This window comes from Rhopalosiphum maidis, chromosome 1 (assembly GCF_003676215.2).
Source record: "Rhopalosiphum maidis isolate BTI-1 chromosome 1, ASM367621v3, whole genome shotgun sequence".
Taxonomy (NCBI): Eukaryota; Metazoa; Arthropoda; class Insecta; order Hemiptera; family Aphididae; genus Rhopalosiphum; species Rhopalosiphum maidis.
The window spans coordinates 44,952,851-44,967,155 of NC_040877.1; the positions used below are offsets into that span (position 1 = coordinate 44,952,851).

Here is a 14,305-nt window from a genome sequence, read left to right on the forward strand (position 1 = left end):
CCAGAGAAGGGACAATAGGATTGGAGGCTGCTCTAAAACTCTTGCCAGGCTCGTTCAGTGGAGACAAGCAGGAGGAGTTAGAGATATTTTTGGAAAAATGCGAGTTTGCGTTGGCATGCGCACATGAACATGTACAGGCTCGACTACTCCAAGGAATACAAGTTAGACTGACAGGGAAAGCCCGTCAGGCAGTCAAGTTTAAGGAGATAAGACACTGGGCTGAACTAAAGGAAGCGTTAAAGTCTGCATTGGAACCGCAGAGGACGACCACATATCTATTCTCAGAGTTATATTCGACGAGACAGAAAATCGGAGAAGACGTAACAAACTACGCCAACAGAATTGAGCAACTCCAAACACTCATCATAGAGCAAGAGACAAGTGGGCACAGTTGGGAGGTAGCCCAAGCGCTAGGAACAAGCATCAAGAAGCAAAGCATCCAAGTCTTTGTAGAGGGACTAGGACCTTTAAAGGATTTCATAAAGGCGAGGAATCCATTAACATTAGACAGGGCCATACAAGCAGCAAGGGAAGAGAACGGGTCAGAAACTCGCAAGAGGCAACAAAGAAGTTATATGGAGCGCCTCACCAATCCACGAAGAAACCCACTTGTTTTTACTGCAATAAAGCCGGTCATATGGCGAAGGACTGTAGGAGCAAACCGACGACGACAAACTCAAAACCTTTTCCCGCAACGGCACCAGTTAGAAGTATTCAATGTAACTACTGTAAAAAACCAGGGCACATGCTGAAAGATTGCCGTAAAAGGAATTATGTAAACTCCAAAAAGGAAGGCAACCAGCAGGAAAACCAGCAGCAACCGGCCGCCAGCGGTGGGCGCCCGGTGAGCGAGTTAAAAAACACCGGCAACGACAGATCCTCTACTTCAAAGCAGAATTAGATGAAGATCATCTAACCTGCCACATTCAACAGACCATCAGCAAAAAATCGAAGCTACTCTTAGATTCTGGGAGTGAGCTTAATTTAATAAAAATATCTTCCCTCGCAGATCAGACTATCGTGTATGAAGACGTCATATATCAGCTGAAGGGCATTAATGACCAGATAGTACACACAATGGGACAAACACAATTGGAACTATTTATCGAGGATAAAACTATAGTTGTAATGTTCCAAGTAGTTCATTCTGCATTCCCAATCCCAAACGATGGTATCCTTGGACGGCCATTTATGGTGGAAAACAAAATCATTCTGAATTACCAGACTAATGAAGTCATTATTCCTGACGGGGCTGAAATAGTGCTACAACCTCGCACTGAAACCCTTGTAGGAATAGAAGCAGGGAATCACGCGGAAGACTAAATCATCATCATTGAATGTCAAGAAATCACGAAATCAGTCTTGTGCAGTAACGCTGTAACAAGAGTACAAAACAAAAGGGTGTTAGCCACACTCATCAACCCAACCGAAGAAACGATAAGGCTAAAGACGCCCAATTTAAAGGAATTGGTCCACGAGGAGTTCAGGGAAGCTCTGATCCATTCGGTACAAGTCATGTATCAACAAGAAGAACCTCATGCAAACAGTAGTCGACTAAAACGATTGGAAGAAGCACTTAGAACCGATCATCTAAATTCAGAGGAAAAGGGATCATTAGTGGCCATCTGTCAAGATTACTCTGACATATTCTTCTTAGAAGGAGATCGGGTGACAGCAACTACAGCAGTAACACACGGAATCAAAACCTCAGAAGCGGTATCGCCAATTCACGTGAAGCCCTACCGTTTACCACAAAGGCATAGACAGGAAATTACGGACCAAATGGAGACCCTTGAACGGGAAGGTGTGATTACAGCTAGTGAATCGCCTTGGAACGCTCCACTCCTAGTAGTCCCGAAGAAACCCGACGTCAATGGTCAGGTTAAATACCGTGTCTGCGTGGATTTTCGTCGACTTAATGAGGTTACGATAGGGGATGCTTTTCCACTTCCGAACATCGTGGATATTTTGGACCAACTAGGGAGGTCAAAATATTACAGTACCTTGGATTTAGCCCATGGGTACCACCAAATCCGATGGATCCCTCCGACCGTAGCAAAACGGCGTTTTCTACAGACGGGACATTTCGAATTTCAGCGAATGCCATTTGGTTTGAAGGGAGCTCCAGGGACATTCCAGAGGCTCGTGAATAAAGTACTAATCGATATAAATGGAATCAGAGCATTCGTATATCTAGATGACATAATCATCTATGCAAAATATCTAAATGATCATTCACAGAAAATCACAGAGATTTTTCAGAGACTTCGCAAATACAATCTCAAACTTCAACCACTGAAATGCGAATTTCTCCGAAAAGAAGTCAATTATCTCGGACATCAAATCACTGACGAAGGAGTCAAGCCAGATCCTCAGAAGATAAGTTGTGTGAAACAATTTCCAATTCCAAAAATGTGAAAGAGGTTAAGTCATTTTTAGGACTTTCAGGCTACTACAGAAGATTTATTAAAAACTATGGGCAGATCGCTAAGCCACTGACCTCATTGTTAAAAAAGGACGCAACGTTTAGATGGAGTGACCTTTGCCAAAAATCTTTTGAACAGTTAAAAGACCTCTTGACACAGGCACCAATATTACAATATCCGGACTTCTCTAAACCATTTAACTTGACTTGTGATGCAAGTGACTACGCGATCGGATGTGTACTGTCGCAAGGACCTATAGGAAAAGATTTGCCGATAGCGTTTGCATCTCGTACTCTAAATAAGGCAGAAATCAACTACAACACAACCAAGAAGGAGCTAACCAGCATAGTATGGGGAATTAAGATATATAGACCTTATCTATTCGGGCAAAAGTTTAATATAATTACCGATCATCGAGCACTAATATGGTTGTTTAATATTACCGATCCAGGATCAAGACTCACTCGTTGGCGCCTCAAGCTGGAAGAGTACCAGTACACTATCCATTTCAAACCAGGAGTGAACAACACAAATGCTGACGCACTGAGTCGTATTCAAACGGTAACTACGAGAGCTCAGACCTCATCGAGTCATTACAACCAGTCAGAACCTCCAGAAACTCAAGGAACCTCTTTAAAATCAGTAGACAACGAACACCTAGACCTAGAATCGAAAAGGGAAGGTGATACTGGTTATCAAGCATTTCTGGAAGCAGATGAAATTAAACTGGGTCCTACGAAGAAAATTGCCGAGCTAACAGGAGATCTGTTTTCCGTAGAGGCTGGAATCTCATTAGCACATTGTGTATCAGCAGATTTTAAAGCAAGGAAAGGAATTGCATTTGAATTCCGAACCCGATTTGGAAAAGTTAATGAACTTTGTCGACAAAAATGCCAAATAACAGAGATTGCAATAATCAATGTGAACAATCATCAGGTGTTTTATATAATCACAAAAGAATTTTTCTGGCAAAAATCAAGTTATGAAATTCTCTTCCAAAGTCTACAGAACCTCAAGTCAATCTGCGTCAAGTATAAAGTTACGCAGCTCACTTGTCCACGTCTAGGCTGCGAACCTATGGTAATAACAACTACTGCTTCGAAACCATTCGAAAAAGTATACATGGATATCGTAGGGCCACTCAACAAGTCCTACCACGGGAATTCGTATATTTTAACTCTAATCGATGATTTTTCGAAATTCACTTGGGCGTGTGCCATAAAGGATCATGAAGCAAACACCGTCGTACAGCATTTTGTCACTCAATTTGTATGTCTGCATAGGCAACCTGAATCTCTAGTGACGGACTGTGGAACTGAATTCCTTAGTAAGGTTTTCAAGGAAGTATGCAAACTCTTAAATATCTCTCAAACATCGACCACCCCGTATCATTCGCAGAGTAACGGTAGCTTGGAGAGGAGTCACCGCACCTTAGGTAAATATTTAAGGAACTACTCTGGAAAAAATCCGCAAAACTGGGATGTACATGTCCCTTATGCAATGTACTGTCATAATTCTTCAGTACACACAGTCACAGGGTTTCAACCACATGAAATCGTGTACGGATATCCATTATCAATACCAAATTCGTTAAGTCGTAAGCCAGAACCTCAGTATAATTATCAAGATTATCAATACGAAATGAAACATCTTATGCAAGAAACGCACCAGATGGTAACAGAGCAACAGATGAAATCAAAACAGAAATCGCAGGAGCGATATGATCGTACAGCTATGCCTTTGCAAATCAATGAAGGTGATAAAGTCATAGTGCAAGAAAAAACAAGTAAAGGAAAATTATCACCTAAGTGGTTAGGACCATTCACAGTGGTGGAAACTAATGCGGACTCTCCGAATGTGACCATCTAAAAAAAAAATAAATATGTAAAATTGCACAAAAATCTCTTGAAGAAATTTCATGAATGAAATCTAAATTATGTTTCAGAACCTCAATGGTATGTCGTGGGCTTTCAAACTCTCAGAGCGGAAGTTTCCAAGTTACTTCATTTCAGAACTCATCGGGCTTATACTTTGAAGCAATGGGACCTCTTCGTATTTCCTACACCAATTGGGATTTCATCACTTACGTGAATCTGACAACTTATTACATGAAGTACCAAATACTCCAGAAATTCCATGATCAAATGGGTGACATTTGTATTCAATTGAAAAAAAGAGAGGATTCGATCTTAACTAGTGCGTGTACGGATTTCATACAATCCACGGTTCCGTTCATGCAAGAAATTGAATCAAATCTCAATTCTGTCATACGAATCCTTGGGTCAGACCACAGAACCTCTGAACATCCGAACCGACAACCTCGTGGGTTGATAAATGCAGTAGGAAGGCTAGCAAACATTCTTTTTGGAGTTTGCTCCGATCAGGATGCAGAATTCTTTTACAAAAACATTGAACATCTTGCTCGTTCCGAGGATAAACATGTCCATCTATCACAGGAACAGATACGCATAGTTTCTTCAGTCATAAATAACGTAAATTCCACCATGCATGAACTGCTAACAGATGATCAGAAATTGCAGCAGAATATAAACAGAATAGAAGAACAATCAAGGCGTTCTGAGGCAACAATCAATGTATTGGAAATACAAAACACTTTCTTGAAGCACACTGCAATATTGACAGTTTTCCTAAACCAATTCGCTTGGGAAACTCAAAACCTCCAATCCATTGTCAACTCAGCATTAAATGGATTGATGCATACAAATGTCTACCCCCCTTCTCAATTGATTCACGAACTTAAACAAATACAACTGACATTACCTTCTACACTAGAGCTACCTATAACTGAATCTCATTTATCTATCCCGGAATTATTCCGTACATCCAAGTTAAGCGTAGTGTACATCCAACAGAATCTCGTATTTGTAACCCGTATACCCTTATTGTCAAACCTTCGGTTTAACCTGTTTCATAATATTCCACTTCCAATACTTACAAATAAAGGTAATATATTAATCATTGAACCACAAGCTCAGTACTTGGCAATAAGCGATACTAACGAATATCATTTCAGTCTAACCGACGATCAGTATGAAAAATGTGAAACATTGTTCTCTTTTAAGTTATGTGTAAATCCTGAGGCTATTAGTAAATTTAAACATCAGGATAATTGTGAGGTATCTTTGTACAATTCCTCGTATCAAACGATAGGAGCTTGTAATTTAAAATATCTGAACCTTAATACTACAATCTGGCATAAGCTTTATCTACAAAACGCGTGGTTATAGTATTGCATTTCGCAGGCAGTTACAGTAACATGCGCACAAAACTAGCAGAATCCTACTCAACGGTACAGGAAAAATTCAAATTTCCGATAATTGTGTTATATATACAGAAAATCTGATTTTAACACCATCAAGAACCCTATCATCAGAAATTCATAGAGATTTCGTCCCAGAAAATCCGAATCTGCACGCAATATTAAAAATGCCAGAAATAATTAACAGCCGTGTTCCCGAGCAAATAGATACAAATAAATATTTTAAAAATTTTAATCAGTTAGCCGAAGATGCTAAAAAACTGAAATGTACAACGATACCAACATATTTGTAAATCCAGATCATCATTTTATTATAGTTAATTGTATTGTCATTTTAATAATAGTAATAATTCTGTACATGTTAATCAAATATACGTGTAATCTACCTCGACTCTACAGACCGGAAATAGCAGAACTCCAGAATGTAGCAGAGTATGTGCAATCCACACACTCCCTTACAAAATTCTAAAACTTCAGAGCATCAGAACTCACGGATGAAGTGAAACATGGTGATCATTAGACCCCCATGTCTCATGTAGTCCGGGGGGTGTTGTGAACCCCTGTCTGTATGCTATACCCAGAATAGGATATAGTTATAATATAATGTAATATAGTATAGTGTGTAAGCATATTAACATGTGAACCGATAGAGTCACAGGGTTTTAGGGAATTTGCTGTGTGGACAGTTTTGAGCCCGAGCGAGCCCCTACCGTGTCTCGCCGTCTGTGTAATATTGAGTATAGTCCTGGCAGACAATCGAGCAGAGCCTCTGTTATTTTCTTAAGGATAACAATTATTCTGTGTAACTAATTTCTTTTAAAATTGATTATATTAATAAAGTATTAGTGATAACTTAAACAATGCGTATTTATTACTAACGAACAAACTCGGTTGTGGAGACGTCCATAACAATATATTTAATCATTTTATACGGTTTATTTGGTAAATATTTATGAAAGAAAAAAAAATAATATACCTAATATAGACATTTTATAAAAACAACAATTTAAACAAATAAAAATATAATTTAATTATTGATAAACATTTTTATTATTGTCATGCATACATCATAAAGACCATAGACTAATGATTGAAGTTTTCGGAAGCTTTATATCATTATTTATCGACATATTTTTTTTTTTTTTTGAGGAAATTGAAATACTATATATATTTAATATTTGAAAGTTCTGAAATTATATTCATCATAATCTTTAATGATCATAGTAAAGTCATTTTTGTATATTTTAAAATTTGTAATTGCTCGAATTTGTCCTTAAAAGTTAATATTTTTTTTTCAAACGTGTATTTTCTTACAACTCTAGAATTGCTGATGAATCATTGTTAGTTTTTTTCTATTTAATTTTTAATATACTCATAGTTATTTGTATTAAATAAAACTGCTTCTTTCCATGTGCACCAACTTATAATTATTGGTTCAAGTGGCGATAGCAAATCGGGTAATTCTTTCTTCATAAAGTTGTGTATGGGAAAGCAACTTTAAAAATAATTTATTACATTGCTAATTAATTTGTATACATCACGGAACAATTCTCTCATTTCATCTGCCAATCTGATAAAATCAAGTGTAGGTTAACATTATTTCCCACTGTAGGCCATAATATTCTTAAGCTATCCCAAGATATTGTAGAGTGATTGGTTTTAGGAAGTTCTTTACTTAAGTAAATTAAATGATAGAGTCGACTATAATTCATCTACAGCAATCTAAATGTTTTAGTTACTAATAACTTCTCTGATTACAATATTAAAATTTCATTTGAATATTAGTAATGATGTTATAATTGTAAATCTTATAAATCACCTGATTGATAAGATAGTGATGTATAGTTTACAGTTTACGTGAAAATGTAGCAATTAACTACATTTTTGTTTATTAATTTTCTGATTATTCATGGTGGCAATATAATTATTATATTCTTTATTATTCTCTAGTTAAATTAAACAAAAATTAATTTTAAATCCTTTTCATTTTTTTTTTTTAAAAAATTTATCAATTTCATTAGCTTTTTTGGCTGTTATTTGCAGAAATTTTAATAGTGATATTGGTACAAAAATTACAGTTTGTGCACATTTTAAAAACAAATTATTATTGATATGTTTTTAATTTGCTATTAGTTCAAAGTATAATACTCTTATTTTAAATTTAATATTTGTATTAATATTATTTTATTTTAAATTTCAGATTTTAGTCATAAACCTTGCTCAAAATCTATGTGCTGATTTATTAGTACAAAAAGGCAGGTGGCACTAAGTATGGAATTCTTCTTAAAACAAAACATGAACAAACTAGTTTTTATATGTATATAATATACATACATCTATTTTTTTCATACCTAAAATAGTGATAAAAAGATTGTGGCTTAACTTTTTAGTGAATAATTAAACATGCTCCTATTTTATTCTGATTTTTAGGTAATTCCCTTAACTTTTAATTGAGCAATAAAAATGTATCATTAATATTATGCATCACACATGACTAGATTTGATTTTAGACACCCTTAATATATTATTATAACAAACAACCAATTATAGAATATGAATATGTAGTTTGTTTTGAATCTTTTTGTGAAATACATACTTACAAATTTTGTAAATTATTACATAAATTTTTTCTATTGCATTAAAATTTAAACAAATAAATACTGAAAAAATCCATAATTAATTAGTTACTTATCAACATAAATTTAAATATTAATACATTGTAAGAATACGCTATTTTTAAATTGTATCAGTAAAATAAAAATAGTAATTATTTTATGAAAGTATATTAAATTGCTAACATTTGAGTATTTTATTTTTATCTGCAAGGCATACTTGTTACATATAATAAAATAATAAAAAAATTTAAGATATTTACTATAAAATTTGATATAAAATAAAAGTTCAACTCAGCAATCTTATTCCTATTAATACAGTTAATTAGTTTTATTATAATCAGACTCATCAAAACTATCGCAGCACTCCATTAAATCATCTAGAACAGATAATCCTCTAGGTGGACCAGCATCTGATACACAACTTTTTTCATAGTTTTCAATCAAATCTTCACAATCAAGATTTTCAATAGGTTCCCAAGAATTTTCCGTATCACTATTATCTTTCCATTTGAGAAAGTATTCCACCTTCTCATATTTTATACGCTTGTCTAAAATATTTTCCACAACATAGCCCTGGTTTTTCTTTTCTTGTTCTTTGTGATTAGAATTAAAATCTGTTTCATTATCAGTGACTTTGTATGGGCTGTAATTAAAATACATTAATATGTTGATTATTGAAACATCAAAATAGATCTATTATTTATTTGAAATAAGTTGCTGCGGATGACAACCAACCAGTGTCACTAAACTTTTTATTGAATACGTGTAACCTCTATAAGTATTATGCCTTACAAATCATATAATTTGTATGATATTATTAATATTATGCTTATGATTCACTACAATGTTTGACACGGAGAGCATTAACATGACACAATGAACGAGCTATAGGGGCAGTTTATGTAAATAAGTCATTAGCTTTAAAACATATTCATGTCTTATGTATTTGTATACATACATGTAGTAAAAGTAGTTTTTTTATTATTATTTGTTTGTTTGTTAAGTATTCCCGCCAATGACTTTGATTAGGCTGCCTACCACAATACAACACTAGAAGGGACGCTCACCTTTCAATTTTCATTTTTTTTTCGGAACGACCATCTTGACGGTATATGGCATGATGTTACGAACACTTTTATCATCGAAATTGAATGCTCAAGACAAGCACGACATTTTTTTTCTTTTTTAAAGTCACTGTGTATTATTATGGAATAAATAACACAAACATTAGACATGTTCACTTAATGAAAAAAGCAGTGTTCGGAACGTTAACTAAAAAAATTGATTTGTTCACGTTCACGTTCAGTACTCAAAAAATAAACGCGTTCATTGGGTCGTTAATTTAATTTTTTTAATTTCTTTTTACGAATCAACCTGCAGGAAATATTAAAATCCATAAACATGTACGACTCATGTCGTACTTGGGCACTATGCACACAGCCGACCAGTTGAAAAAAATCATTCTTATTTAAGACTTAAATTCTGGTGGAATCGAAAATATGATTTTATTTTCTAATATATTCATCTGAAACTTTAAATATTGAATCAATAACAGTAAATAGGTACTTAATAAATTAATAATAACTAAAGGGTAAACTTGTATTAAACTGAATGAATTTGGATAGTTCTGTAGGAAATACAAATAAACTCTTTAAATCAACATTTTCATTTTTTAAGAAATTTAAAAGTTCTTGATCCGAGGTCATTATTTAATAAAAATAGAATTTTGTTGACAAAGTCTGGTTCAAATCTTTATTTGAACCAGAATCAGAATCGCTATCTGAATTAATATCAGCTACTTCATTTTCAGAACATGAAAGCTCAGTTTTTAAAAATAATTCTGTATTCAATTTGTCGTTAGCCGATTTAATTTAAATATTACAACTGATAATGGTAGCAATTTTGTTAAAGGATTTAGGGTTTTTGGAATTAATAAAAATTATGAGGAAAACTTATTCGTTGAAGATCAGAATAAATATCAGAAGAAATAGAGCTAATTAATTTAACTAGTATAATTGAAAATGCTGAAGGTGGTGCAGAAAATGATTTTGTAAATAAAGATAAGTTTGTCATCTCACAGACGAGTCATACTTTGAACTGGGTCGCAACTAATGATCTTGAAAAACGGTTCAATGAAAATGAAAGAAAGGCCGATGTTCTTCAACTCAAAAACTCTACAGAAAACTCTTTGCCAAGTTAACAAAACTTTTGTTAAAACAAAATCAGTCGACAATTGTGGTAGAAAAAATCCATGAAGTAATTAATGTGTACTTGAGAATACCTAGTTAAACAAGAAGGAATTCCACATATGATGCATGACTTCAACTAAATAGAATTATAAATGGACCTGGTGGCTTAGAAGAATTGAACTAAGTCCTAGATTTTAATACATTACCAAGAATATTAAATGAAGAAGCTATATTCATAAATGAATTTTGTGATATATTTGGACCAGGTGAAAAAGCTATCTACAGTGTACATACTAATTATATACATATTTGATTTTGTATACATTGTATATGGGATATCTGCTACCAACTTTACTCGCTTTAAAGAACAAAATTAAAAGTAGACAATTTAAACCTATGACACATTGAACACTTCTATTAGAAGCTATTTTAAGATCAATATAAAAAAGGTTTGTATGATTAAATTAGAAAATTTAAATCTGGGAATAAGACATGCAGTGATCACTAATTCTTTTTCCATATGTTATCAAATCTAAAACACAGGTAACATAATAATATTACCTAAGTATAACCGATAATATATTCAATTAATAACTAGTTACTTTATATTTATATTATATATTTCTTTGGCTAATACATCAAAAGTAAGCCGACCTTTTATCACTGCACAAGCTAATGATGCACCTTCTCTAACTAACATTGTTCTATTAATCAAATGAGTTGTTATGCCAAGGTAAGATTTTTTACCTTGGGTCCAACAATCTACGGTATTTGATATATATTCAATATTTGACAGTGTTTTAGTAATTATTATCTACCATTCAATCAGCTGCAGAGTTTAACCGTATTTTTAATGTTTTTGAGCACATTACACTTAATGATTTTGGTAGTCCCAACCTAATTAAATTTAAAAATACTGACTTGTCAACAATATTAATTGGCTGTATATCATGAACAACAAAATTAAATATTGCTGAGTCTAGTTGCTTTTGGGTAATTATTTCATTCCCAGTACCAATTCTGTGTAATGTAGACTGTACGAGGAGATTGCTTGATTTAGCATCCATAAGCAGACTTTTTTGTTACTGTGTCTTCATCATTTAGAATATTTTGTAAGCAATTCGTAATTTCCCGCATTTGTATCGGCTAAAAACTTGGCATACTTATATAGATATGAACTTTCTGAAAAAAATTTAAAAAATCAGTAGGTAATTAGTATTTAGATTTTAAGTTACTTTATTGTTGACCTACCAAAGAGTAAATAATAAAATTACCTACATAAATAAAGTAGGTAGATAACTTCCCAGTAAAAATGCCAATGTCTATTATATATAATTTATTAGATCAAAATTGCTATTTTTGATGTGTAATAGATGTTCTTATTACGTTCCAAAATAAGTCTAAATGAGACAACTATTTTAAGTCTCTAAGTGAATATTGATAATACATGTTTGATATTTAAGACGGACTATTATTGGCATACAAACTAGCATTTTAGATGTATATAAAATATCTATTATTTGTATAGGATTATGATACATGGCTAATTAATATAATTTAATTTAATATAGTCTTTCGTCTTAAACTATAATCTTTATGTTTACAATTATTGACAAATAAGTCCTCTTATTTACTATTATACATTTTGAAGTAAATGTACATATTTACAGTTGGATAGTCATTAAATGTAATAATAAATTAAAAAATACACAAAATTAATTTATTTTAATAATTATAAATAAATAATAACTAATAATTGGAAAAGTGCGCACTCGCATAAAATACAATATATAATATGTAAATTATATCATGATAAAATATAACAATTAAACATGTTAAGTCAAAATTAAATTGTTGTGATGAAAGCTTTTAAGGTTTTTTTTTAATGATGTTTATAATGAAATTTACATTTATATTTAGTAAATTAAAATAAAAAAAAAAAACTGTTACAAATTATTATATTATAACAATACACTATATACACTACTTACCAACCACAATACCACTTAATATTATTATTTATTATTTTTATATTTGTCCCGGATTGATGCTTAGCGTAACCAATTTTTAATTCTCCATCTAACCACATCTTTCGGATCCTGTTGGATGTTTCATTATAGTTACACCTTGAAAGGTTAAAATAATAGTATATTTAATTTGGGTAAGTAACACTTTCAAATTAAAAATGGTCTTACCAAGTACAATTCTAAAAATTATCAAATCTTTGAAAGCATGTTTTCCAGGGTATTGGCCTTCAAAGTGTAGTTAGATGCACAATGGTCTGTTAATAATGTTCTTAATACCAATGCGGTAGTGTCATTTCCTTGATTTTCCCCCACACTGCTGTAATCTACTGATCTAGAGTTAAAATTAAATTTGAATAACTGTTATATTATGAACATTTTCGTCTGAATGTTGATTGTGGTTAGATTCTCCATTGCTCATGATTAATTTTGTCAATAACTTATTGGTTTTCGGTTGACCTCGTACAATTTGTTGGACCAACAAAATTTGCTGTTGTAATAAATGTATTGTAGTATGAGACAAATCCAGGTTCTGGGTGATGATGAAATATGTAACACATACCTATAATATGTATGACATTTATACTTATCCAAAAGAAAATATTTACCTTCATTATGAGATTCATTATAATTTTCAAACATTGGTGGTGATAAACAATTGTCAGAATTTGTTTCTGTTGGTAACTGATCTACAATACATTTGATATTAATAATTGACAAGTCAGTAAGTAATAACTTTATAACATACATTATTTAATTTTAAATATTTTGATCAACAAGTAAATTCATTTGTGTCAAATTAAAATTGAATTATTATCGTTATTATATTTCTGTAGAACTGGAGTGGTGAAAATTGATGTGACTTTTTTGAACACTGGAGTCATAAGACTAGTTCTAGATTTTGTAGATTCCCTAACTTGATTTTGTGAAACTGGAGTTGTGATGTTAATAGGTTTTAATTTATTTTTTCTATTAGAATCATCTAATAAAAAACATATTTTTATGTTAAATAACACATGTAATAAGTAACTTAGCACATAAAATAATCTATACCAAGGGATCTTATCCAAATAGTTGGTTTGGCTTCTGGTTCTGACATACTTATCATTGATGGTAAATGACTATCTCATTCTGTGTCTTAAAGTTTCTTCTTACGCGTTCTACGACCACGGTTTTTAATATTTGAGCTTTTAGCATCATCATTATCGTCATATTTTGGTAATTGACTTCTAGCTTTCTCGTATGTTACTATAATTAAAATATATTAGGTACTGATAAATAAAATGTAATTTATATTAACAAATTTCTCGCAGGAAGTTTAATCACATCAGATGGATTACATTCATTAAAAATTTTAAATAATTGGGTAGATACATTAAGAGTGACACAATTAATTGAAACCCAATGTGGTAATTTACATTGAAGAGCATTTTCTTCATACATTTTACTACTTCCCTCCATTTCAATTTCACATTTAGATGAGGTAGTTTTAATAACACTTTCATATGAGGTAATGTTAAAATCGTCTAAACTATTATGGCGTTATATTTTTACAACTAAATGTTCTGGCGTCGCAGTACATTTTATTATTTCAGGGACGTTTAGTCCATTTATACCATTTAATCGTCTATAACATTGAGCTCGACCTAAGTGTTTAAAGTCTTTATAAGGATGTTTAGGCATACTTACAATATCAATTTTAATTTTGGCGTGAGGCTGATCTTGATGTTATACACCGTACACTGCTAGGTCACAGTACATAATAAAATAA

At 32.4% G+C, this 14,305-nt stretch overlaps 1 protein-coding gene and 1 pseudogene across 1 annotated transcript; both read right to left on the reverse strand.

The window, feature by feature from the left end:
• Positions 1–8,595: 8,595 nt before the first annotated feature.
• On the reverse strand, positions 8,596–9,598 carry LOC113550503 (heterochromatin protein 1-like). The gene is made up of 2 exons (XM_026952377.1): positions 9,389–9,598; positions 8,596–8,964 (listed from the first exon to the last, which is right to left on the reverse strand). The coding sequence occupies exons 1-2, from the start codon at positions 9,400–9,402 to the stop codon at positions 8,640–8,642; spliced, it is 339 nt and encodes a 112-aa protein (XP_026808178.1). The 5' UTR covers positions 9,403–9,598; the 3' UTR covers positions 8,596–8,639.
• An 18-nt stretch (positions 9,599–9,616) lies between these two features.
• LOC113550058 lies at positions 9,617–13,995 on the reverse strand (annotated as a pseudogene).
• Positions 13,996–14,305: the final 310 nt, after the last annotated feature.